Source organism: Salvelinus sp. IW2-2015, linkage group LG3 (assembly GCF_002910315.2).
Source record: "Salvelinus sp. IW2-2015 linkage group LG3, ASM291031v2, whole genome shotgun sequence".
NCBI classification, from domain to species: Eukaryota; Metazoa; Chordata; class Actinopteri; order Salmoniformes; family Salmonidae; genus Salvelinus; species Salvelinus sp. IW2-2015.
In genome coordinates this window covers 15,336,316-15,364,297 of record NC_036840.1, presented here as the reverse complement: position 1 = coordinate 15,364,297, position 27,982 = coordinate 15,336,316, and the positions used below count along the sequence as shown (strand labels likewise).

The 27,982-nt window shown below is 40.6% G+C and overlaps 1 protein-coding gene across 1 annotated transcript in view; it reads right to left on the bottom strand.

The window, feature by feature from the left end:
- Positions 1-393: 393 nt before the first annotated feature.
- The window catches only part of LOC111951398 (ankyrin repeat and BTB/POZ domain-containing protein 3-A-like), a 198,736-nt gene continuing 171,147 nt past the window's right edge, over positions 394-27,982 (bottom strand). The window contains exons 9-16 of the mRNA XM_023969465.1: positions 16,144-16,370; positions 13,009-13,187; positions 11,439-11,541; positions 10,328-10,430; positions 9,767-9,848; positions 9,312-9,380; positions 8,027-8,140; positions 394-1,339 (exon numbers count right to left, since the gene is read on the bottom strand). Of these exons, the coding sequence (XP_023825233.1) occupies positions 1,109-1,339; positions 8,027-8,140; positions 9,312-9,380; positions 9,767-9,848; positions 10,328-10,430; positions 11,439-11,541; positions 13,009-13,187; positions 16,144-16,370 (1,108 nt within the window). The 3' untranslated portion in view covers positions 394-1,108. The remainder of the gene's footprint in view (positions 1,340-8,026; positions 8,141-9,311; positions 9,381-9,766; positions 9,849-10,327; positions 10,431-11,438; positions 11,542-13,008; positions 13,188-16,143; positions 16,371-27,982) is intronic.

Below are 27,982 nucleotides of genomic sequence, written 5' to 3'. Positions count from 1 at the left end.
AACATCCATGTTTCAAACATAAATTGATAATGATTGTTTGGAGTACAGTTCAAGGAGCACTGAAGTATTGGTCAGTTGTGGAAGTTCCTCTGATAAACTTTCCATCAGCGCATACTTTATTGACGACTGAGTGAGATGCTGTCTAAAACATGAAGAGAATGAGTTGGCATATGTGTTTACATTCTCAAATCACTCTCAAATCATTGCTACAATGCACTTCCAAAGAATACACAGTAAAACAAATCATGTTGTTTTTTATTCTAACTTAAAAACAACTTATGGTAACTTTACGTTAATTTAAAAAAACTTTGATTTAACAGTACACTATTGTAATGTAAAGTAATTTGCTGTTAAACCAAAGTTTCTTTGGAATTTATAGTAGCATACTGTATCTTTTTTTTTTTACAGTAACTGGCTGCCACTAAGTTACCATAAAAACAACCAGATTTTTTTACAGTGTTTTGGGGGTTGGTTTAGTAAATGTTTGACATTTTTTCCTTTACTTTAGTGACCTGCTCTGTAACCAAACAGATTTGCATCCTAATTCTACAAAAATATATATTACATAGCCAAGTAAACTCTCATACCAGATACTAACCACTGAATGAAGAGTTCATTTTTCAAAGTAGAGTTTTTATTCTACAAGTTATTCCACTCTTTCAGCAAAAGGGACGTATTCTACGTATGCATTTCATATGAAATACAATTGTACATTTTATTACCATGGACATATTATACGCCTGTAACAAGTCATACATTTTTTTTTTTAATGTTTCCTTTATGTATTATATGGTGCAGTGACGTTAGAGGAGTATTACAACAATGTTCAAACCTGTAACAAAGAGAAGACAATGGAGCTGTCAGATGGCTGGACGCTGCAGTGTAACTCTGCAGCAATGTTGTGAAAGCGTTAGCACCCAGACCTGTCACATAAACCAACAGCACTCCCTAGCGTGGACAGGTAGATGGACACGGTTTGATATAGCAGTAACATTAAAGGGATGTTATGAAAATGTTAACATCAGGGGACAGGTGAATGAACTGGGGTGGTGGATGTTGCAGTAACGTTTCTGGGTGGTTGTAAGTGTGTTTTATTAACCCAGAGAGGTCACACGATGGAGCCCTTGGAGGAGGAGAGGTGAATTGACTGGATGCGGGTGGCTAGAGTTTTCTCAAGGTCATGGAGGACATCGGAGATGGGGCTCAGGCAGGGTCCGGGGCTCACTGTAACAGGCATCTCGTACAGTAGTTGTTTGAAAGCCTCCACCTCAACCAGCAGCACCATGTTTTTCAGGAAGAAGCCTTCGATGAAGGCCGCCAGCTCATTGGCACAGAGGAACTAAACAGGGCATAAGGATACAGTCAGAACCTTAACTCACTCTGTCACAATGCCCTCTCTGTCACTTGTGTTTTTTTTATGTCTGATCCATACACATTGTATCATGCATGGTTATCTTGCCTACCTATGTTTTATCCTCTTTTACTGTACACTCTTAGAAAATAGGGTTACAAAATCTTTGCAGAGGGATAGGGTTCTACCGAGAACAGTTTATCTGAAGAATCATATTTGGAAGACAATGATTCTATGTAAGGAGACACCTGAAACCCCACCTCTTTAAGGAATACCTAGGATACGGTATATAAGCTAATTCTTCTAACTCCCCCCCCCCCCCCCCCTCTGACTTAGATGCACTATGTAAAGTGGTTGTTCCACTGGACATCATAAGGTGAATGCACCACTTGTAAGTCGCTCTGGATAAGAGCGTCTGCTAAATGACTTAAATGTAAATGTAAGAAAGAGTTCTAAATAGAATATTTTCTTCCTAAGAACCTTTTTTGGAAGAAAGGGTTCTTTTGATGATTATTGGAAGGCAAGAGATTATTTGAAAGTCAAGTCTGCATCTGAATAAGCTTTTTATTACAAATGTTTTTCTTTTTTAACCTTTCATTGCTACCCATCCCGGATCCGGGAGCATTCTCATCAAAAAAGCTGACTAGCATAGCCTAGCCTAACGCGACAGGGATATCATATAATATAATTTTTCATGAAATCACAAGTCCAATACAGCAATGAAAGATAAACATCTGTGAATCCAGCCATCATTTCCGATTTTTAAAATGTTTTACAGCGAAAACACAATATGTATTTCTATTAGCTAACCACAACAGCAAAAGACTCACCCGCATATTTTCACCATTTTTCTACCGCATAGGTAGCTATCACAAACGACCAATTAGAGATATAATTAGTCACTAACCAAGAAACAACTTCATCAGATGACAGTCTTATAACATGTTATACAATAAATGTATGTTTTGTTCGAAATGTGCATATTTGAGGTATAATCATATGTTTTACATTGCAGCTACATACAAAAATATCAACCAAAGCAGCAGAATAATTACAGAGACAGCACGTGAAATACCTAAATATTCATCAAAAAACATTTATGAAAAATACATGGTGTACATCAAATGAAAGATAAACATCTTGTGAATCCAGCCAATATTTCCGATTTTAAGTGTTTTTACAGTGAAAACACAATAAGCATTATATACTTGCCACAATAGCCAAACACACAAATGCATTTATTAGCAGCAAAAGGTAGCGATCGCAAAAACCAGCAAAAGATATAAAATTAATCACTAACCTTGACCAACTTCATCAGATGACAGTCTTATAACATCAGGTTATACAATACACATATGTTTTGTTCGAAAATGTGCATATTTAGACCTGCAAACCGTGGTTATACATTGTGAATATGTAGCATCGATTCACCAAATTGTCCGGAGCTAGTTTTGACACTCACCTAATCTGACCAAAGAACTCATCATAAACTTTACTAAAAAATACGTTGGACAGCAAATGAAAGATACACTAGWTCTTAATGCAACCGCCGTGTTAGATTTTTTAAAATAACTTTACCATAACAAACAGCTTACGTTATAGCGAGACAGCGCCCGCAAAAAGGGCGGATAATAGGACTCAACATTTTCCACAGAAATACGAAATAACATCATAAATTGTTCTTACTTTTGCTGAGCTTCCATCAGAATCTTGTACAAGGAGTCCTTTGTCCAGAATAAATCGTTGTTTGGTTTTAGAATGTCATTCTCTCCTGTCGAATTCGCTCCACAAGGCTAGCCATGTGGCGCGAACATGCCCATCTTCTCTTGACGCATAGAACGGAAAACTCAAAGTCCCATTAAACGTTGAATAAACTGATGAAAATCGGTTGAAAAAACCTACTTTATGATGTTTTTCTAATATGTATCAAATAAAAACAAAGCCGGAGATATTAGCCGTGTATACCGAACGCTTATCATAAGACAATATGGAGGTACTTCCCGCGCACTGGTAGACAAAGGAATTTCTGGTCACGTCATTCCAAGAGCTCTTGTTCGACCTCAGATCAAGCTAGACACCCCATTCCACCTTCCACTGCCTGTTGACATCTAGTGGAAGGCGTATGCAGTGCATGCATATCCATAAATATAAGGCAATTCAATAGGCAGGCCCTGGAACAGAGCATCGTTTTCAGATTTTCACTTCCTGTCTGGAAGTTTGCTGCAAAATGAGTTCTGTTTTACTCACAGATATAATTCAAACAGTTTTAGAAACTTGAGAGTGTTTTCTATCCAATAGTAATAATAATATGCATATTGTACGATCTAGAATAGAGTACGAGGCAGTTTAATTTGGGCACGATTTTTTCCAAAGTGGAAACAGCGCCCCCATATTGACAAGAAGTTTTAAGTAGTAAGCATTAGTGTGTACCTCAGTGTTCAAACTTTAACATCAGGAGTGTTAAAGTATTCTGATGAATTTAAAAAGATATATGTGAGCATGTTTTAACTTCTTATGGGCGCTACCGTCCCACCTGGCCAACATCCGGTGAAATTGCAGAGCGCCAAATTGAAAATATATAAATAGTCAAATTAATTCATAAAAATAGAAGTGTTATACATCGGTTTAAAGATTAAGAGTTGTTTCTCTTTCTCTCTTGCTCTCTGTCTCTCTCTTTTAATCTCATCTTGGGTAACCAGTGTCATATTGTGGTGGTCCGCTAGACACCTGTTGTCATCATATATCGTTTCTAATCAATAACCTATGTGTGAGTGTATCTTATGTTATCATTTAGCTTGTTAGTAAATAAATATTCAAATCAATTTGTGTGGTACAGAATTATCTGTGAGACCCGGGTTTGTGCAGATTTACGGAGTCTACGACATTCAGCATGAGACTGATATGAGGAAATTATTCATTAATGACTGGTATGAGATCTATATATTCTTAATTCGGGAAACGGTAAATCTATAAACAAGCTTTTCCTGTGATGCCCAAATTCATAATGAGTTAATTGTTACAAGATTAATTTAAATCGAGTAATAATTAAATGTAGTAGGTAATTATTCAATAAATAGCAGTCATCACATTAATGGTAGTCAAGTCACGACATGGTGTTAACCTCTCTGGGATAGGCGGACGCATGCGTCTCACTTGGCCAATAGCCAGGGAATATGTAGAGCGCCAAATTTAAAAAAAATATATCAAATCAAACTTTCATAAAATCACACATGTAAGATACCAAATTAAAGCTACACTCGTTGTGAAACCAGCCAACATGTCAGATTTCAAAAAGGCTTTTCGGCGAAAGGATAAGATGCTATTATCTGATGATAGCACAACAGTAAACAAAGAGAGTGTAGCATATTTCAACCCTGCAGGCGCAACACAAAACGCAGAAATAAAATATAAATCATGCCTTACCTTTGACGAGCTTCTTTTGTTGGCACTCCAATATGTCCCATAAACATCACAAATGGTCCTTTTGTTCGATTAATTCCGTCCATATATATCCAAATTGTCCATTTATTTGCCGCGTTTGATCCAGAAAAAAACAGCTTCCAATTCCAGTCACTACAAAATATCTCAAATTACCTCTAAACTTTGCCAAAACATTTCAAACTACTTTGTAATACAACTTCATGTATTTTAAACGTTAATAATCGATCAAATTGAAGACGGGTCTATCTGTTTTCAATACCCGAGGACAACAAACGAATGCTACTTTTCTAGTCTTGCGCAACTCTCAAACAGTACACATAACATTACACTGATTCCAGATGGCCGTACTTCTTCATTGCACAAAGGAATAACCTCAACCTATTTCCAAAGACTGGTGACATCGAGTGGAAGCGGTAGAAACTGCAAACAGGTTGATTAGAAATCTAGTTTCCCAATGAAAACACATTGAACAGACACTGACCTAAAAAAAATTATAATATCTGAATGGTTAGTCCTCTGGGTTTTCCTGCTACATAAGTTCTGTTATACTCACAGATATGATTCAAACAGTTTTAGAAACTTCAGAGTGTTTTCTATTCAAATCTACTAATAATATGTATATCTTATATTCTGGGGATGAGTAGAAGGAAGTTGAAATTGGGCATGCTATTTATCCAAAAGTGAAAATGCTGCCCCCTATCCTAGAGAAGTTAATAACCAGAATTAAGTGTGTGATTTTTACTCTGTGTGATGTGAAACAAACACACAAAAAAAAACATGTCCATCATTGTCATATTTCCTAGCATGCTCTATTGCAGGGTGATTTTCATTACAGTTTTTTTCAATATCTATGTTTTTGCATGTACGTTGATTGGTTGATTAATCTTATGCTACACAAAAGACAAATAAACACATTTCTCTAAACTAATCCAATCTTTTAGTAGTTGGATTTGTTACTGAGAAGATTGTTTCAATTTAGATGATGTAGGTTGTTCCATTAATTTATTGTACCACTTGTGATGATTTGCTGCATTTCTTCCGTCCAGAGGGATCGGGCGCTTTGTGTCACCTGATGAGGGACAAGATCTGTGACTTGCTTTGCTCTCCGGAGTAGGGCACCTTTGAAAGGAGTGATTACTGGGGTGGCATTGAGGTGGAGTAACGGAAATGTAAATTTCCTTGTGTCTGTGAAGCCAGGCGCTTGGTGCCAACGCAGACCCGGTGGCGACCGTGGTCGAACTGAGACGACTGTCACGCCCTGGCCTTAGTATTCTTTGTTTTCTTTATTATTTTAGTTAGGTCAGGGTGTGACATGGGTATTTATGTGGGTTTTGTAGTGTCCAGGGTGATTGTAAGGTTTAGGGGGTTTATTTAGAGTAGTTGGCTTTATGTTTAGTATAGTTGTCTAGCTGTGTCTATGTTGTGTGTAGTTGTCTAGGAAAGTCTATGGTTGCCTGAATGGGTTCCCAATTAGAGACAGCTGGTTTCTGTTGTCTCTGATTGGGAGCCATATTTAAAGTAGCCATAGGCTTTAGTTTGTTGTGGGGAATTGTCTATGTAGAACGTTTGTAGCCTGTGTGTGTGCACTACGTTATTTAGCTTCACGATCGTTTGTTGTTTTGGTAGTTTGTAAGTGTTTTGTTTCGTTTTGCCTTCTTCAATAATAAAGAGAAGATGGCTTATTTTCCTCATGCTGCGTTTTGGTCCGAATCTCTTCCACATGATCGTGACAACGACGTTGTTTGTCCTTTTGAGTTTTTACCTAATAAAGTCATGATAAGATATGTAAGTTATACAGTGAGAGCTTTTGTGCAGAACCCACTAAGGTATTTCACATACCAAGCTTATGATCACGTGGCAAGTGTGTATGGGACAAAGGAATGTCTAGTATTGGTGGAAAAAAACTGTGTCATAATTGTGGGGCTGTCCAAGTTGATGGGGATCAGAAGTGTCTGGTGTGAGAGCGATTGAGGTTGCCAGGGTCAGAGTAGAACAGAAGGTGTCATATGCTGAGTCAGTGAAGAGAGTAGAGGATGATGGTTCAAGGGTGAGTAGGAGGAGTAGTAGGCCTTGGACAATACAGAGTGATACGAATTTGTGTTTCAGTAATGTTGGCTTCTTAGCATTCATTGCCATGGTTATCAACTGTACTGCAGAAATGGAATGTAAATCACAGAAAATAGACGTTGTGGTGGCAGCTGCAGAGAAGTACTTGGGTGTACGAAGTTGTACTGCAGAAGAATTACAAGGTGTGTTAAATGAGTCCCGTCCTCCCAGGCCGTCGGCCTGGTGTGGGATCAGTTAGGGTCAAAGTAGTGGAATGGGGTGGTGATTATTTCTATGAAATAGTTTGAAATAGGTGGATTTTTTTACTTTTAGGAACAGGAATATTTAAGAGAATTTAATGTAGGTAGGCCGTTACTGGCCTCACACTTCAGTACATTAGGTGGCAGTGTATGCACCTTGAAGTTGGATGCGATCTGCTAACCCGATCCCAAAAAAGAAGAAGAAGAATTTTGTGTACCTACCCTGGCAGTCATTCTGAATAATTCAAAGTTTCAATTGGATTTACACACCATTTTGCAAGCCCACATAAAGTGATTTGTAGGCCTGATGTGGCCTGTAGACCTAGAGTTTGCTAATACAACTGTTAGAATAGAAAACTAGGCCCTCAAAGAAAGACCTTATGATGTACAGTATTTTATAAAGAGTTACAATTTAAAGGCTAATAAGGCTGGTCCTGCTAGGAAGAACCTTTAGAGGATAAAGGGGGTTCTATGAAGAAACCTACATAGAGGCTGCAAAGGGTTTTACATTGCACCAAAAAGGGTTCCCCTAAGGGGACAAACAGAAGAATCCTATATGGTTCAATTTAGCACCTTTTTGTCTTCCACAGCTTCATGTGTTACAAATGTACAATTTTAAAATGTGCAATGGAGCAAAATATTCTGTCTTCTCGTTTCAAAACTGGTTGAATGGCAATTTTTATCCTGTAGGCACCTGCAACTTATCACAGGTGAGATTAACGAATCGCTTGCCTCCAACCACATTAATTTGGACATTTATGACTTTGAAGTGAAAAATCTCAATTTACATTTCAATTTTTTCCCTTGGTCCTGTGCAGTTTTAAAACAAATAAATAGACCTGTGAACACCAAATGTTTTTTAAATTTCAACTCATTTTAGAAAACATTTTGAACTGTATACGTTTGGCTTGTTCCCATTTCCTCTCACCTTAGCGTGTTTGTAGATGTCCACGCAGGTTTCCACGGCAATGTTCTTGGAGCAGATGATCTCACAGTGTCGCTGAAGGGCCTCTAGTTGAAAGAATTTTGCTGCAGACAGGAGCTGTGGAAGAGAGGGAAAAGAGAGCAGAAACACACACAGTGAGAAGTGGGTTGGACTTTCTGGGTAATGAAATGAAAAAGTTGTTGATGGGGTTGAGGTCAGAGCTCTGTGCAGGCCAGTCAAGTTCTTCCACACCCATCTCAAAAAAACATTCTGTATGAACCTCGCTTTGTGCACGGGGCGTTGCTATGCTGAAACAGGAAAGGGCCTTCCCCAAACTGTTGTTACAATGTTGGAAGCACAGAATTGTCTAGAATGCCATTGTATTTCCCTTCACTGGAACTATGGGGCCTAGCCGGAACCATGAAAAACAGCCCCATGCTATTATTCCTCCTCCACCAAACTTTACAGTTGGCACTATGCATTGGGGCAGGTAGCGTTCTCCTTGCATCCGGCAAACCCAGATTTACACCACTCCAGCCGACGCTTGGCATTGCGCATGGTGATCTTAGGCTTGTGTGTGGCTGCTCGCCCATGGAAACCCATTTCATGAAGCTCTTGTTCTTGTGCTGACGTTGCGTCCAGAGATAGTTTGGAACTCTGTAATGAGTGTAATGAGTGTCCAACCGAGGACAGATGATTTTTACGCACTACGCACTTCAGTCTCGTTCTGTGAGCTTGTGTGACCTACTACTATGCGGCTGAGCCGTTGTTGCTCCTAGACGTTTCCACTTTAAAATAACCACACATACAGTTGACCGGTGCAGCTCTAGCAGGGCAGAAATTTTCCGAAAATACTTGTTGGAAAGGATCCTATGATGGTGCCACGTTGAAAGTCACAGAGCTCTTCAGTAAGGCCATTCTACTGCTAATGTTTGTCTATGGAGAATGCATGACTGTGCTCGATTTTAATACACCTGTCAGCATCTGGTGTGGCTGAAATGGCCGAATCCACTAATTTGATCGGGTGTATTTTATTTAAGTGTCATTCACAAATCGGTGCCCAGCCCACAAGAGCTTATAAAACACATTTCTTGAAGTGATACAAAACACAAAACAAAACGTAATTTTACAATTTACACGCATAGATAATAATCATGGCACAGTATATACAGTATGTATGATTTGCAAACCTGCTCTGTCAGTGTAACTGTTTGAGAATGATTGTGTGACAAGTATGGCTGCATTGTCATTGAAATAAAATATATTAAAAAAAAGAAGTAATTCTTACCTCCATAATTTCAGTATTCATGATGTGCAAGGACTCAGTGCCTCCACAATACAGGTACTGCATGACCAGCTGTAAAATAGGAATGTTGTTATGACTCAAGCCTCTCAACACATTAGGAACAGCCTAAATGAATTACTGGTACTGGTAGGGTAATACTGTACCTGTTTTGCCATAATGAGAGAGTACTTAAAGAGTACAATTGAATGATTACTGACTTATATACAGTATGTCACCCTATAGCATTTAAAAAATATAGAAAGCTCTGGAGTTTTAAATTAGTTTTTTTAGGGTGCTTGAGCAGAGGGTAGTAATCTGCTCTCGATGATGAGCATGACTGCCCCCCTTTGAAGGTTTAAGATACTACATTGCTGTGGTGCGAATCCCAGTTGAACTATGAACACATTACTATAACACATTATTGCAACCTAGTTACAGTAGTACATACAGTAGGCTACCTGGAATATGTTGTACTTGACATGACTGATCTCAATGTAGGTGTTCTCTGCTGCTGGTCTGTTTTGGAGCAGGGATTTAAACCTGTATGAAATAATTAAAGAAAGGTGGGGAAGACAGGTTGTCAGAAAACAAAAGGAGTATGTCGTAGTCTGCATTAGTGACATGTGGCCAGTGCTGTACTGGTAAACACCTTCTTTTATTTTGCATGAGCATCTTTTGCAGAAAAATGCATTGAAAGTATAGGGAGCGTTACTTTATTCACCGCCAACAGCGATCAGCGTTTACCCACCAATTTTTGCATATGAAATGTCTTTGTCACTCTTATGAACATATATAACCTAACATGCACGGGGGGTGAAATAATTGATTTATAACCACCTCTGAAAAAAAAATGTTAGAAAAAATAGTTTGGGAGCGGTCTAATTGTTCAAGCACTATTTTTCTCTATTTTTTGTATAAAAATGTTTCATTGTTCAATTCCAACATACAATTATTTCACAGATTATCATGTTCAAGCATTTTTCATCAATGACTCAATTTCTTAGCTTTCTGTGGCTCACCTGGCTGAAGCAGTAAATAACAGGACTTTATGTGCATACAACGGTTTTCCTTCCACCAGGAACGTTACATCAGACATCTCCTTGTTGTTGAGGAAGTGGGGGTCTGAAAGAAGTGAAGGATAATTACTATATTTCTCCACTTCTAACACTGTGTTATATTTATCTCTATTGTTACTCAGTTAGTTTTTAATAAAGGAAATGTAGAGACATTTGTGAAATAAATTTGACTTGTGTATTCATCCATCTGGACTACTTGTCCATTTTGACCTGCATGTGACCTTTTGCAAATTACTCAGAATGGCATAGGCTGGACAGATATGCTAGCAGGATACTTAAATGGCATCCCATGTAATCTCCCGTAGAGAGTATTCTAAATGTAAACATGGCTAACTAAGCATCTCTATGAACACAAAGCTTTACTGGATTGAAGCCTCCTGTATTCATATGAATCTAACAGATGGCATGGTAATTTCAGCTACTGAGCTACTCAGCTACAGCATGTAGCTTTGGGAGCAACCTAATGAAGCTATTTAGCAAACTGTTTTTCAAATGGAATAATTACGCTCATCTCATTGCTGTTCCAAAAAGCATCTAAATTCTTCATCCTCAAAGCAAGCTTTCATTTATTGATTACACCCTCAAGACCTTCATAAGTGTAATTACAAAATTACATTATAGCAAATGCTGACTTTTATTAACAACGCTGAACATATTAGATCAAGGTCAAGGAACTAGAACACATCAACACCAGCTCATCGATAATTCAAAATCTATTTGCACTCATATTTGCTCTCTCGATGGTGCTAGAGACATAAACACAATTTGTGGAATACAACTTGAACTGCCAACGTACAGTATAGCGGAACAATAATTTTCAAGCGCTAGTTTTCAAGCTTCCATTTCATTCTACACTGTTAATGATGAATGAAGATAAATTATTATTGCAATTTCTATAGGGCCACTCCTCCATCTTATCACATTTAAGCACATTTCAGAGGCACCACAAACACAAAGAGGGAGGCAAGTAACGGCTGCTTCTGCTGCCTTTCTGAACATGCATGGCGTGGGTGCAAACCGTTTCCACTCAGGAGCAACACCTTCCTTTGCTCACCAAGTCGCGAGCTCTGCTTCCTTCTGATCTCAGTGAGTTTGGGGATAGGGAAGGGCCCATAACACTGGGAGAAAATCACAGACAGCTGGCTGATCACCTCATTCTGCAGACCAGGCAAAGAGGGAGATGAGAAGACATAAATGGACATGGGAAATGTTTGGAAAAAGTTGTAAGAAGAGTTATTAAATAGAAGGCGATAGAGGTGAATGTTTTGCAATTCATGCATGAATATAATGATACAGATTGAAAAAATCATTTTATTGTGTAAGTGCTTTTACTAAAACTCAAAGCTGCTACATACAATACCAGTCAAATGTTTGGACACACCTACTCACTCAAGGGTTTTTCTTTATTTTTACTATTTTCTACATTGTAGAATAATAGTAAAGACATCAAAACTATGAAATAACACACATGGAATCATGTATAGCCAAAAAAGTGCTAAACAAATCAAAACATTTTATCTTTTATATTCTTCAAAGTAGCTAACCTTTACCTTGATGACAGCATTGCACACTCTTGGCATTCTCACAACCAGCTTCACCTGGAATGCTTGAAGGAGTTCCCACATATGCTGAGCACTTGTTGGCTGCTTTTCCTTCACTTTACGGTCCAACTCATCCCAAACCATCTCAATTGGACTGTCGTTTCTCTTTGCTTATTTGAGCAGTTCTTCACAAAATATGGACTTGGTCTTTTACCAAATAGGGCGGTCTTCTGTATACCACCACTACCTTGTCACAATACAACTGATTGGCTCAAACGCATTAAGAATGAAATTCATAAAAATTCATAAAATTTACTTTTAACAAGGCACACCTGTTAATTGAAATGCATTCCAAGTGACTACCTCATGAAGCTGGTTGAGAGAATGCCAAGAGTGTTCAAAACTGTCATCAAGGCAAAGGCACATTCTTCTACTTTGAAGAATGTGAAATATAAAATATGCTTTGAATTTGTTAAACACTTTTTTGGTTACTACATGATTCCATGTGTGATATTTCATAATAGTCTTGATGTCTTCACTATTATTCTACAATGTAGAAAATAGTAAAAAGAAAGAAAAACCCTTGAATGAGTTGGTTTGTCCAAACTTTTGACTGGTAATGTACATGGGAAAAAATATATCTAAAAAGTATATCATACGAAGATGCATATTAAGAAAAGTCCGAAAGTAAATGATTGAGACAGATTTGCAACAGGACAAGATAGGAATTTGTACTGTAAAAAAGCAAGTGTTGGATAAGAAAAACAAGAAATGTTAATAGAAACATGTGCCATGAAAGGAGGTAGGGCCCTACATTTTTCCTGGCCACGTGACCTACAGGAAAAGTCAGACTGCACAGAACTAGTGACTGGAATTTTTCCTGGTCACATGGGTACACAACGGGAATTTAAAAAGAAAATGTTTTGGAAACAAAAAATGTATAGGAATGTTTCTTATTGGAAAAGTCCACGTAGTCCTTCCCTGTTTCAGTCTGTTTTCTTCTGTTTGGTCCCTAATGAACATGACCATGGTGGACAGGGAATTCCAGAGCCTTAAATTGGGGAGGACACACAATCACATCACCTTGCTGGCATGGAGGATCTGGAACATAAGTGGCAGGCCATGGGTGATGATCTCCTCAGTGTACTCCTCCTCCTGGATGCAGCTGAAGTCCTTGAGCAGACCCTGGATCAGTGGGCGCCGGTGTTCCAGGAAACAGGTGCGCAGAGACTCCAGCCAAGTGTGCAGGGTCCAGGGGACACCTGGGAAGACCAGCAGCAGTCAATAAATAACAAAAAAGTAAATACTGTAGCTGCTAGCTACTACACCAGCAGGAAAAGCAATTAGCTCAAAAATGTCTAAAGCACTGACCATACCTGCCTCACTCTATAATGGTGAGGGATGAGCTTAAAGTGCAGCTGTTGCTGTCTGTGGTGTATATGGAGTGGTGGTGCAGTTTTTGCATTGGCACTCAGTTGTGGATATCTATGGTGGTCTTGTACAGTCCATGGACTCACCTAATCAGTGAATGTCTACTATACTGTATGATGGCAGTGCATTAGCATTATTTTGATCGGTGATGATTGCCGTGCGCAGCATAAACACAGCTCCCAGCGGTGGGCGTCTACAGTGAGGCATTTCTGAGTAATACCACGTTCACATGCTAGTCGTAACTAGAAAACTCAACATTTTATGACTTGCTAACTGGTTGAAACCGGCACACGTATAATTACAACCAGTTAGCAAGTCAAAAATGTCAGAGTTTCCTAGTTCCGACTAACACTTGAATGCGGTATCAGACCTGGGTCAAATCCATACATCAAATACTTTCAAATACTTGATGTTGTCACAGCCGTCAAAAGGAGGAGACCAAGGCGCAGCGTGGTATGCATACATTCTTCTTTATTCTATGAATGAACAATAAACAAAACTATCAAAATAACAAAACGAACCGTGAAGCTATACAAACTAGTGCTAACAGGCAACTACACATAGACAAGAACCCACGAACACAAAAGGGAAATGGCTACCTAAACATGATCCCCAATCAGAGACAACGATAAACAGCTGCCTCTGATTGGGAACCATAGACATATAAATCACCTAGACCTACAACAACCCTAGACAATACAAAACGAACGTACCCACCCTAGTCACACCCTGACCTAACCAAAATATAAAGAAAACAGAGATAACTCAGGTCAGGGCGTGACAGTACCCCCCATCCAAAGGTGCGGACTCCCGGCCGCAAACCTGAACCTATAGGGGAGGGTCCGGGTGGGCATCTACCCTCGGTGGCGGCTCCAGTTCTGGACGCAGCCCCCCCTCCTTACACTGATCCCTCCGCCTTTGTCTATCCGGACCGTCGATCATCGCCGGAGGCTCTGGACTGCGGATCGTCACCGGAAGCCCCGGACTGGGAACCGTCGCTGGAGACCCCGGACTGGGGACCATCGCTGGAGACCCCGGGCTGGGGACCGTCGCTGGAGACCCCGGGCTGGGGACCGTCGCTGGAGACCCCGAGCTGGGGACCATCGCTGGAGACCCCAGGCTGGGGACCGTCGCTGAATACCCCGGACTGGGGATCATTGCTGGAGGCTCCGGACTGGAGATTGCCGCTGGAGACCCCGGACTGGGGACCGTCGCTGGATGTTCCGGACTGTGGCACGTCGTTGGAGGTTCCGGACTGTGGCCCGTCACAGGAGGTTCCAAACTGTGGCCCGTCATAGGAGGTTCCGGACTGTGGCCCGTCGTTGGAGGNGGAGGTTCCGGACTGTGGCCCGTCGTTGGAGGTTCCGGACTGTGGCCCGTCGTTGTAGGTTCCGGACTGTGAAACGTCGCCGGAAGCTCCGGACTGGGTACTGTCGCCGGAAGCTCTGGACTGGGTTCTGTCGCCGGAAGCTCTGGACTGGGTTCTGTCGCCGGAAGCTCTGGACTGGGTACTGTCGCCGGAAGCTCTGGTCTGTGGCAGCGCACTGGAAGCCTGATGCATGGTGCCGGAACTGGTGGTACCGGGCTGAGGACACGCACCTCAGGGCGAGTGCGGGGAAGAGGCACAGGCCGTACTGGACTGTGGAAGCTCACTGGAGGCCTGATGCGTGGTGCCGGAATTGGTGGTACCGGGCTGAGGACACGCACCTCAGGGCGAGTGCGGGGAAGAGGCAACAGGCCGTACTGGACTGTGGAAGCGCACTGGAGGCCTGATGCGTGGTGCCGGCACTGGTGGTACCAGGCTGGGGACACGCACCTCAGGGCGAGTGCGAGAGGAGGCACAGGACGTACTGGAGGCACACTGGAGATCTAGAGCGTATAGCTGGCACAATGCGTCCTGGCTGGATGCTCACTTGAGCCGGCAGGTGCGAAGAGCTGGAATAGAGCGCACCGGGCTATGAATGCGAACTGGAGACACCTTGTGCATCACTGCGTAACACGGTGTCTGACCAGTCACACGCTCTCCAGCACGCCCGCTCTGCAGCGCTCTCCATGCTAGCACCTCTCTCCGGAATCGTGCGTCGAACTCCTCATCCGACTCCCTGAATGGCTCTATGTGCCCCCCCCAAAAAACTTCTTGGGGTTTCTGTGGCCTACCTCGTTGGTATTTCTCCTCGTAATATCGCCGTTCCTCTGTAGCTGCCTCTTTTTCCTCCCTCGGAAGGCGATATTCCACAGCCTGCGTCCAGGATCCTGCTCCATCCAAAATCCCCTCCCAGGTCATTCCTCCTTAACATGCTGCTTGGTCCTTTTATGGTGGGTTCTTCTGTCACGGCCGTCAAAAGAAGGAGACCAAGGCGCAGCATGGTATGCGTGAAGCTATACAAATGAGTGCTAACAGGCAACTACACATAGACAAGAACCCACGAACACAAAAGGGAAAATGGCTACCTAAATATGATCCCCAATCAGAGACAACAATAAACAGCTGCCTTTGATTGGGAACCATATCAGGCCACCATAGACATATAAATCACCTAGACCTACAACAACCCTAGACAATACAAAACTAACGTACCCACCCTAGTCACACCCTGACCTAACCAAAATATAAAGAAAACAGAGATAACTCAGGTCAGGGCGTGACAAATGTACACCTGATTAAGCTGCATTTTTGGGACTGTTCCATTCGCTCCATTGTACCAAACAAGTCTAGTGCACTTTAAGTTTTTGAAAGTGTTTGACATATAGTGTTTGGTGCGGGGTGGTGTGCATGTTAACTCTGACCTAAACTGCGGATGTCTATGGTGATGTCCACATGGCCGTGCTCAGTGCTATGGTACATGGCCTCTCTCAAGGCCCTCAGTTTGGCCTTTGCTGTTCGTTGGAGGGTTCCGACGGCCTGGGGAGGTTTCTTCTTCCCGGTCACCGAGCTCTCTGCCAGGATCTCCTCCAGGGAGAGGACGTCATCCTTTTCTTTCTCTCCATGGGACAGAAGCTTCCGGAACACATTCCTAAAAGGGGAAGGTTTGTAATGTCGTATTTACACTCACACACCTATCATTTTACCAGATGCAAGGAGAAAAACGGTAAGCTGAGTAGAAAAGAAACCCCAACACACTGGTGATCTTAAAACCTCTTAGGGCTAGGAGGCAGTATTTTCACGTCCGGCTGAAAAGCGTGCCCAAAGTAAACTGCATGCTACTCAGGCCCAGAGGCTAGGATATGCATATAATTGTTAGAAAACACTCTAAAGTTTCTAAAACTGTTAAAATAGTGTCTGTGAGTATAACAGAACTGATATGGCGGTCGAAAACCTGAGAAAAATCCATCCAGGATAAAACAATTGAGGTAACTGTGTTTTCAATTATTTTCTATGGGAACCTAGATGTCTGTTGCACTTGGTTGCAGTTCCTATTGCTTCCACTAGATGTCAGCAGTCTTTAGAAATTGGTTAATGTTTTTCTTTAGAGAAATTAAGAAGTACGGCTGTTCAGAACAAGGGTCCAGCCTGGTGTACTTTTTTGTTTGGTGTGTGCGACCTCGCTACACTTTTATTTTAGCCACAATTGAACACAGTTTATTCCGTCTTAAATTTTATCGATTATTTACATTAAAAATACCTAAAGTTGGATTAGAAAAGTTGTTTGAAATACGTTTACAGGTAATGTATTAGATTATTTGTAGTCATGTTGGTCGAGTTGGAACTGGTGTTTTTCTGAATCAAACGTGCCAAATAAATTGACATTTTGGGAATATAACAACAGAATTTATCGAACAAAAGGACAGTTTGTGATGTTTATGGGTCATTTAGGAGTGCCAACAGAAGAAGATCTTCAAAGGTAAGGCATGAATTATATCGTTATTTCTGAGATTTGTGTCACGCCTGGCGGGTTGAAATATGAATGTCGTGTTTGTTTGGTGGGATGCTATCCTCAGATAATTGCATGGTTTGCTTTCGCCGTAAATCCTTTTTGAAATCTGACACGTTGGCTGGATTAACAACAAGTGTAGCTTTAATTTGATGTATTGCATGTGTGATTGTAAGAAAGTTTAATATTTCTAATATATATTTTTTAATTTCGCACTCTGCAATTTCACTGGATGTTGTCGAAACGTTCCGCTAGTGGAACCCCAAGCCGTAAATGTTCCTCAATATACACAAAATACCCCATAATGACAAAGCAAAAACAGTCCATAGAGCTCTGAGATCGGATTGTGTCGAGGCACAGATCTGTGGTAGGGTGCCAAAACATTTCTGCAGCATTGAATGTTCCCAAGAACACAGTGCCCTCCATCATTCTTAAATGGAAGAAGGCTGAAACCACCATGACTTTTCCTAGAGCTGGCCGCACGGCCAAACTGAGCATTTGGGGGAGAAGGGCCTTGGTCAGGGAGGTGACGAAGAACCTGATTGCCACACTGACAGAACTCCAGAGTTCCTCTGTGGAGATCGGGAAACCTTCCAGAAAGACAACCATCTCTGCAGCACTCCACCAATCAGGCCTTCATGGTAGTGGCCAGATGGAAGCGACTCCTCAGTAAAAGGCACGACAGCCCGCTTGGAGTTTGTCAAAAGGCACCTAAAGGTCTCTCATACCATGAGAAACAACATTCTCTGGTCTGATGAAACCAAGATTGAACTCTTTGGCCTGAATGCCAAGCGTCATGTCTGGAGGAAACCTGGCACCATCCCTACGGTGAAGCATGGTGGTGGCAGCATCATGCTGTGGGGATGTTTTTCAGTGGCAGGGACTGGGAGACGAGTCAGGATCGAGAGAAAGATGAACGGAGCAAAGTACAGAGAGATCCTTGGTGAAAACCTGCTCCAGAGTGCTCAGGACCTCAGACTGGGGCAAAGGTTCACCTTCCAACAGTACAACTACCCTAAGCAGAGCCAAGACAACGCAGGAGTGACATCAGGACAAGTCTCTGAATGTCCTTGAGCCCGGACTTGAACCCAATCTAACATCTCTGAAGAGACCTGCAAATAGCTGTACATTGACGCTCCCCATCCAACCTGACAGACCTTGAGAGGATCTGAAGAGAAGAATGGGAGGAACTCCCCAAATACAGGTGTGCCAAGCTTGTAGCGTCACAGCCAAGAAGAGTCGAGGCTGTATTCGCCGCAAAAGGTGCTTCAATAAAGTACTGGGTAAAGGGTCTAATTACTTATTTAAATGTGATAATTACATTTTACATTTTTTACAAATTTGAAAATAATAAAACGTTTTTCTTTGTCATTATGGGGTAGTGTGTGTAGATTGACGGGGGAAAACAATTTTATAAATTTAGATTAAGGCTATAATGTGACAAAATGTGGGAAAAGTCAAGGGGTCTGGCACTGTATAGCCTAAAGTCTAAGAATGTACGTATATAAAGTTGAAGTCGGAAGTTTACATACACTTAGGTTGGAGTCATTAAAACTTGTTTTTCAACCACTCCACACATTTCTTGTTAATTAACAAACTATAGTTTTGGCAAGTCGGTTGTGCATGACACAAGTAATTTTTCCAACAATTGTTTACAGACAGATTATTTCACTTATAATTCACTGTATCCCAATTCCAGTGGGATAGAAGTTTACATACACTAAGTTGACTGTGCCTTTAAACAGCTTGGAAAATTCCAGAAAATGATGTCATGGCTTTAGAAGCTTCTGATAGGCTAATTGACATCATTTGAGTCAAATGGAGGTGTACCTGTTGATGTATTTCAAGGCCTAGCTTTAAACTCAGTGCCTCTTTGCCTTACATCATGGGGAAATCAAAAGAAATCAGCCAAGACCTCAGAAAACAAATTGTAGACCTCTGTCTGGTTCATCCTTGGGAGCAATTTCCGAACGCCTGAAGGTACCACGTTTATCTGTACAAACAATAGTACACAGGTATAAACACCATGGGACCATGCAGCCGTCATTACCGCTCAGGAAGGAGACGCTTTCTGTCTCCTAGAGATGAATTTACTTTGGTGCAAGAAGTGCAAATCAATCCCAGAACAACAGCAAAGGACCTTGTTAAGATGCTGGAGGAAACCGGTACAAAAGTATCTATATCCACAGTAAAACGAGTCCTATTTCGACATAACCTGAAAGTCCGCTCAGCAAGGAAGAAGCCACTGCTCCAAAACCACCATAAAAAAAGCCTGACTATGGTTTGCAACTGCACATGGGGACAAAGATCTTACTTTTTGTAGAAATGTTCTCTGGTCTGATGAATCAAAAATAGAACTGTTTGGCCATAATGACCATGTTTGGAGGAAAAAGGGGGAGTCTTGCAAGCCGAAGAACATCATCCCAACTGTGAAGCACGGGGGTGGCAGCATCATGTTGTGGGGGTGCTTTGCTGCAGGAGGTACTGGTGTGGAATGAGTAAGGAAAATTAGGTGGATATATTGAAGCAACATCTCAAGACATCAGTCAGGAAGTTGGAGCTTGGTCGCAAATGGGTCTTCCAAATGGACAATGACCAACAAGCAAACTTCAAAAGTTGTGGCAAAATGGCTTAAGGACAACAAAGTCAAGGATTTGGAATGGCCATCACAAAGCCCTGACCTCAATCCTATAGAAAATTTGTGGGCAGAACTGAAAAAGCGTGTGTGAGAAAGGAGGCCTACAAACCTGACTCAGTTACACCAGCTCTGTCAGGAGGAATGGGCCAAAATTCACCCAACTTATTGTGGGAAGCTTGTGGAAGGCTACCCAAAACGTTTCACCCAAGTTGAACAATTTAAAGGAAATGCTACCAAATACACATTTTAGTGTGTGTAAACTTCTGACCCACTGGGGATGTGAAGAAAGAAATAAAAGCTGAAATAAATAATTCTCTCTACTATTATTCTGACATTTCACATTCTTAAATTAAAGTGGTGATCCTAACTGACCTAAGACAGGGAATTTTTAATAGGATTAAATGTCAGGAATTATGAAAAACTAAGTTTAAATGTGTTTGGCTAAGGTGTATGTAAACTTCCGACTTCAACTGTAGACACCACTATTGAATCTTGAATGTCAAATGTGATGATGTCTGCCTACAAGAAGTTGGTTGCTGACTGCAAGAACACCTGTCAAGACCTGCAGTTGTCTCTCAGGGCCCCTACTGAACCAGCAATCAAAGTCATCAGCATGCATTACAGCTTTGATTTTACTCAACAAGTAAGCAAAATTTCCTCCTTTATAATGATTTAGGACATACTGTAGATAGATATTCACTTACATTTTTTAAATATATATATATGTATATATGGGAGGCAGGCAAATGCCTTTCACTGAGATGTGTAAGGAGACTGACGGGTGAGACAATTCATTTTAATTCATCTTAATGTTATTTTGTTGTTTGCAGGTGCACTATTCTTCTGACCCTATGCAGCCAGGCTCCATCTAATTTTTAACTCCTTGCAAGTGTGTCATGTTTTGTTTTGTGTCTGCTGTGAGTTGGGAAAAAACGTGTGGACCTGAATTTTGATAACTGCAGTGGCCAAAACAAGAACAAGTTTGTGCTCTGGTAATGTGCCTGGCAGACCATGCACAAGCTCCACCACAGTCGGGATCTTCACTTCCTGATCACAGGCAACACCAAGTTTGCCCCCGACTGGTGCTTCGGCCTCATCAAACAGAGCTTCAGAAAGACCAGAGTGAACAATTTGTCTGAGATTTCTGGTGTTGTGAAGGACAGCACTGTGACAAGGGTCAACATCCCACAGCTGGTTGGACTGCAGCGCAGCACTGACATCCTTCCTCCCATAGATGGTCTGCCTGTACAAGCACCACCTGGACTGGACACAGCTAGACAAACGTATCTTTTTGAGAAGATCAGGGAATTTTGCAACGAAGAGGCTATGGACATCACATGCCCTGCAGCAAAGTCAAGGGCAGTATAGAAACAGGCTCTCCGAATATAGATTCCCTTGTTCATGCTTGGTTCGGACGGACCACTCATCAGCAGTGCCTCTATTCACATAACTCTCTCCTAACACATACGCCATATGTTGCTGCTATTATTTTCATCCGCTGCTCAGCCACTTTACCCTGATTGTATGCATATAACTACCTCATCTATCACTGATATCGTTCTTGTACATACTGTATATTATTTTATTTATATTGACACTATTTCTGATATTGCTACTATGCAAGTAACTATTTGGCTGTACCATTTACACCTTCTTTAGAGACCCATACATTTAGCATGATGTGGCGGCGGGTTATAGCATTTCTTTCACATGACCCATCAATTTAGACAAGTGTGTCTGGGTAAGCGTCATATAATATTTATCAAATATTTTTATCTGGACACTTTCTGTTTACCTGGAACTTTTTCTTATGGTAGGCTACTACTTTTTCCACTTTTTGTCTTAATCTTTACTACATTACATATAGCACATGAATCATTAAAGAGACGGGTGGGGCTGGCTTAAGAGGGTGTGAACAGTGCTGAATGGGTGTAGACAAAGGAGAGTTCTCCAGGGCGGCAGGTAGCCTGGCAGGTAGGAGCGTTGGGCCAGTAACTGAAGGGGCGTCAGAGCCGGTGTAGTAGGATTCAATCTTAGTCCTGTATTGACGCTTTGCCTGTTTGATGGTTCATATGGGGGTGTAGTGGGATTTTTTATAAGCTTCTGGAGTTCGATGTCCTGCTCCTAGAGCTTCTCCTTGACACGTATCTGTAAAGGCCTATTTTCAGTCTCCTCCCTGCTGGCAGTGGATGGATTCTCTGAGGGTCCAGGAGAAGGACTTCCCTCAAATAGGGGTACCACGTCGTGCTTGAGGCATAATAGCTGATATATCAATTGTCGGTGTGACAGGTCTTGACAGCAGTGCCAGTGATGCAAAGGTGTATAAAGACATTTCTAATGTCTCTGACATGTCATTCTGGGCATCCTGTTCCTTTGTCTATTCCAGCATATCTCTTATTGTCACATCAAACTACAAGAGTGAAGAGAGAAAACAAGTGTCAGTGTCCATCAAATGCTACTACATCCTGTGTATTCTTCCTGACAATACCGACATGTTCAATGAAAATACTTCACAACAATCAATATTTTATGTAGGACTACAAGCAATAAAGATGACCCAACTGTCTCTATGCCAATAATATTGCACACCCCAAGGTAATATTACATGTATATTATGTGCTAGATCTGTTTGCTACTTACACTGGTCTAACGTTGACGGTGAATCACATAATCTCAAAAGCTAACACCGCTTGCGTGTCAAAGCTTTGTTCCCACTTGGCTTTGGTTTTAGCAATTGTGTGTACTGTGTCCTCAGTGACCTCCTCCAAAAAATATATATACAGTACCAGGCAAAAGTTTGTACACACCTACTCATTATTTTTACTATTTTCTACATTGTAGAATAATAGTAAAGACATCAAAACTATGAAATAACACATATGGAATCATGTAATAATCAAAGTGTTAAGCAAATCAAAATATATTTTAGATTCTTCAAAGTAGCCACCCTTTACCTTGATGACAGCTTTGCACACTCTTGGTATTCTCTCAACCAGATTCACATGGAATATTTTTCAAAAGTCTTGAAAGAGTTCCCACATATGCCAAGCACTTGTTGGCTGCTTTTCCTTCACTCTGAGGTCCTAGCCATCCCAAACCATCTCAATTGGGTTGAGGTCGGGTGATTGTAGACCAGGTCATCTGATGCAGCACTCCATCACTCTCCTTCTTGATCAAATAGCCCTTGAAAAACAAATGATATTCCCACTAGGCGCTGTGGTAGCCATGCTGATTAAGTCTGCCTTGAATTCTAAATAATCACATACAGTGTCACCAGCAAAGCACCCCCACACCACAACACCTCCTCCTCCATGCTTCACGGTGGGCTCCACAAATGAGGAGATCATCCGTTCACCTACTCTGCGTCTCACAAAGACATGGTGGTTGGAACCAAAAACCGCACATTTGGACACATCAGACCAAAGGGCAGATTTCCACCGGTCTAATGTCCATTACTCGTGATTCTTGGCCCAACAGTTGATGTTGAGATGTGTCTGTTACTTGAACTCTGTGAAGTATTCATTTCAGCTGCAATTTCTGAGGCTGGTAACTCTGATTAACTTATCCTCTGCAGCAGAGGTAACTCTGGGTCTTCCTTTCCTATGGCGGTCCTAATGCGAGCCAGTTTCATCATAGCACTTGATGGTTTTTGTGACTGTACTTGAAGAAACTTCTTGAAATTTTCCGTATTGACAGACCTTTATGTCTTATAGTAATGATGGACTTTTGTTTCTCTTTGCTTATTTGAGCTGTTCTTGCCATATTATAGACTTGGTCTTTTACCAAATAGGGCTATCTTCTGTATACCAGCCCTACCTTATCACAACACAACTAATTGCCTCAAACGCATTAACCTTTATAGAGTCACAAACCCGGATCCGGGATCCCCCCCATCAAAAAAGCTGACTAGCATAGCCTAGCCTAAAGCCACAGGGATATCATATAATCAAATGTTCATGAAATCACAAGTCCAAGACACCAAATGAAAGATACAGATCTTGTGAATCCAGCCATCATTTCCGATTTTTTAAATGTTTTACAGGGAAGACACAATATGTATTTCTATTAGCTAACCACCATAGCAAAAGACACAACCTTTTTTTTGTCCACCATTTTTTTCCTGCATCAGTAGCTATCACTAATTCGACTAAATAAAGATATATATAGCCACTAACCAAGAAACAACTTCATAAGATGACAGTCTGATAACATATTTATGGTATAGGATATGTTTTTTTAGAAAAATGTGCATTTTTCAGGTATAAATCACAGTTGTACATTGCAGCTGCAATCTGAAATAGCGTTGGAAGCAGCCGGAATAATTACAGAGACCGACGTCAATATTAACAAAAAAACTCATCCTAAAACATTTCAGAAAAATACACAGCCTACAGCAATCGAAAGACACAGATCTTGTGAATCCAGACAATATTTCAGATTTTCTAAGTGTTTTACGGGGAAGACACAATATGTAAATCTATTAGCTAACCACGATAGCAAAAGACACAACTTTTTTTCTCCACCATTTTTTTCCTGCATCAGTAGCTATCACTAATTCGACTAAATAAAGATATATATGCCACTAACACGAAACAACTTCATAAGATGACAGTCTGATACATATTTATGGTATAGGATATGTTTTTTAGAAATTTGCATTTTTCAGGTATAAATCACAGTTGTACATTGCAGCTGCAATCTGAAATAGCGTTGGAAGCAGCCGGAATAATTACAGAGACCGACGTCAATTACCAAAATACTCATCCTAAAACATTTCAGAAAATACACAGCCTACAGCAATCGAAAGACCAGATCTTGTGATCCAGACAATATTTCAGATTTTCTAAGTGTTTTACAGCGAAAACACAATATATCGTTATATTAGCATACCACATGAGCTAACATCACCCCAGCATTAAATCAGGCAAAGGGGGCGATAACGTATTCGCCACCAAATATATTAATTTTTTCACTAACCTTCTCAGAATTCTTCGATGACAGTCCTGTAACATCATATTACACAATCATATAGAGTTTGTTCGAAAATGTGCATATTTAGCACAAACATCGTGGTTATACAATGAAAAAGTAGCTAAACTGGGCAGAAAATGTCGGGCGCCATCTTGGAGAGTGACTTAGTCTAATCATTAAATAATCATAAACTTGACTAAAAAATACAGCGTGGACAGCATTTGAAAGACAAATTAGTTCTTAATGCAATCGCTGAATTACATTTTTAAAATTAACCTTACTGCGCAATACAAGTTGCGCCAAAACGAAGCTACCCCCAAAAAATGGCAGCTTATGTGTTTACCATTTTTCAACAGAACAATGATTTATCAGCATAATAGTTCTTACTATTAGCTGAGCTTCCATCAGAATCTTGGGCAATGTGTCCTTTCTCCGGTCTAATCGTCTTTTGGTCGAAAGATGTCCTCTTGTCCTGTCGAAATGGCCACTAACGTTCGGCTGTACAGGGAAAGTGTCCAACTCTTGAAAGTGGTCACAAAGAAATGCCAGAAAATCGCAATAAACTGATATAAACTGAAATAATTCGGTTCATAATAACAAGATTATGATGTCTTTAAAGCTTATATCGAATAAAACATGACCGGAATTATCTAAGGAGCTAAAACCAGAGCTTCCACAACGATATGCAAAGCTCCTCTTCGCGCCCGAGCGCAGATCCAAAAGAATGGCCACCGTGATTCCAATCAATTTATAAACTTTGGGAATTACACAGAGACTCCATTTCAAGTCTCCCTATTCGCTGACACCCAGGGGAAGGCGTATGCAGTGCATCTCAACCAATAGAGGACAGGCAAATTAATACACAGATCTCAGAACAGCCAGTACAATTCTGAATTCTGACATACACATAGGAAAATCGCTCTAAGTCGAGTTCTGTTTGACCCACAGACATAATTCAAACGGTTTTAGAAACTAGAGAGTGTTTTCTATCCAATAGTAATAATAATATGCATATTGTACGAGCAAGAATTGAGTACGAGGCAGTTTAATTTGGAGACGAATCTGGACTATGTCGAAATGGCACCCCCCTAGTGGCAAGAAGTTTAAGAAGGAAAGAAATTCCACAATTCACTTTTTACAAGGCACACCTGTTAATTGAAATGCATTCCAGGTGACTATCTCATGAAGCTGGTTGAGAGAATGCGAAGAGTGTGCAAAGCTGTCATCAAGGCAAAGGGTGGCTACTCTGAAGAATCTCAAATAACATATTTTGATTTGTTTAACACTTTTTTGGTTACTACATGATTCCATGTGTTATTTCATAGTTTTGATGGCTTCACTACTTTTCTACAATTTAGAACATAGTAAAAATAGAGAACAACCCTGAGTAGGTGTGTCCAAACTTTTGACATGTACTGTATATGTATATTTACACATTACACATTACTATTATATTCCCTCCGTGTTGTTAAGTGCTCAATTCAAGGCAAAGGGTGAGCAATTGTGGCACAAATATGTTCATGTAACTATTCATATGGCCCATGATAAGAGTGTCATTGACCGTGACATTAAAACCTCTTATGGCTGCAGGGTGAATATTGAAAAAACTGGAAAATATGTGCACATTTTAAACGGCCTCCTAAGAAATATTTTTTTATTTTACAATATGCATATATTTACTACTGTTGGATAGATAACAGTCTATAGTTTCTAAAAAGGTTTGAATTATTTCTCTAAGTCGAACAGAAAATATTTTTACAGCCATTTTCCCAGCCGAATTGAGATTTCCAAAATGCGATGTGTCTCTTTAAGACCTTGTCTATAAAAGGTCATTAGACTTGGGACCGTAGAAACACGTCAAACTCCTTCATCAGGGTGTAATGCGGAAGTGAGAATTGAAAGCAGTCGATATCTCGTCCATGGACTGAATAACACACTTCTTGTGAGACCTGCGCAGTTAAAAAATTTTCCGGGCGCGAAGCATAATTTGGTCTCGGCTACTGGAAGAAGGTCGATAACGGTGAATATGATCTCTGACTTCGATATTATTTGATACATGTCACAAAATCATCCTAAAGTATGTTTTTTCAATATACTTTAATTATATTATTGCAATTTATTCTGGACTTTAGATGTGATGAGACGGAAGAATTTTTGAAGAAAGACAGATTAGCGCCGCAATGCTATTGTGCTTGCTAACCAAAGAGGGAAATAGTTCGTTCTGGAACCCAACTAAAGACTCTACTGGACATTGGACCCCGTTACAACATTCTGATGGAATATCAACAAAGATAAGGACCCAATTTGGGATGCTTTTTCATATATCTGTCGAACTGTTGTATGCTAACTGTGCTAGGCTAGCGCTTGACTTATGCTAGTGCTGCCTTATGCTAGCTTATGTTGTTAGCTAATATAACGATATATTGTGTTTTCGCTGTAAAACACTTCAAAAATCGAAATATTGGCTTTATTCACACGATATCTTCTTTCATTAGCTATCCACCTATGTTTTTCTGAAATGTTTTATGAGGTGTAATTAGTAGCCGACGTTGGTGTATGTATTTTCTCTGGCTACTCCCGTCTGGATTCAGATTTTAGCTATGTGGTAGCATTTATGGTAGCATCAATGTAAAACTGATTTATAGCTAAAATATGCACTTTTTATGAACAAACATAGATTATTGTGTAACATGTTATATGACTGTCATCTGAGGTAGTTTTTTCTGGGTTCTTTAGGTTGGTTTTAGTTTATTTCGGTTGCTTGTGCATGCTACTTGAATCATAATTCATACACATAATCATATTCATACGTGTCTGTCCACTTTTGTATTTGGTGGTGAGCTAACATAAATATATGTGGTGTTTTCTCTGTAAAACATTTAAAAAATCGGACATGTTGCTGGATTGACAAATGTTTATCTTTCAAATGCTGTATTGGACTTGTTAATGTGTGAAAGTTAAATATTTTAAAAAAATAGATTTTGAATTTCGGCGCCCTGCACTTGCAGTGGCTGTTGTCATATTAATCCGACGTCGGGATTGCAGCCTGAAGAATTAAAGCCTTCAGCTAACCACATACATAAAAGTTATTAAAATGCCTGAAAGTGTCCTATTTGACAAGCTGTTCTTCCTTTTTCATGGCATA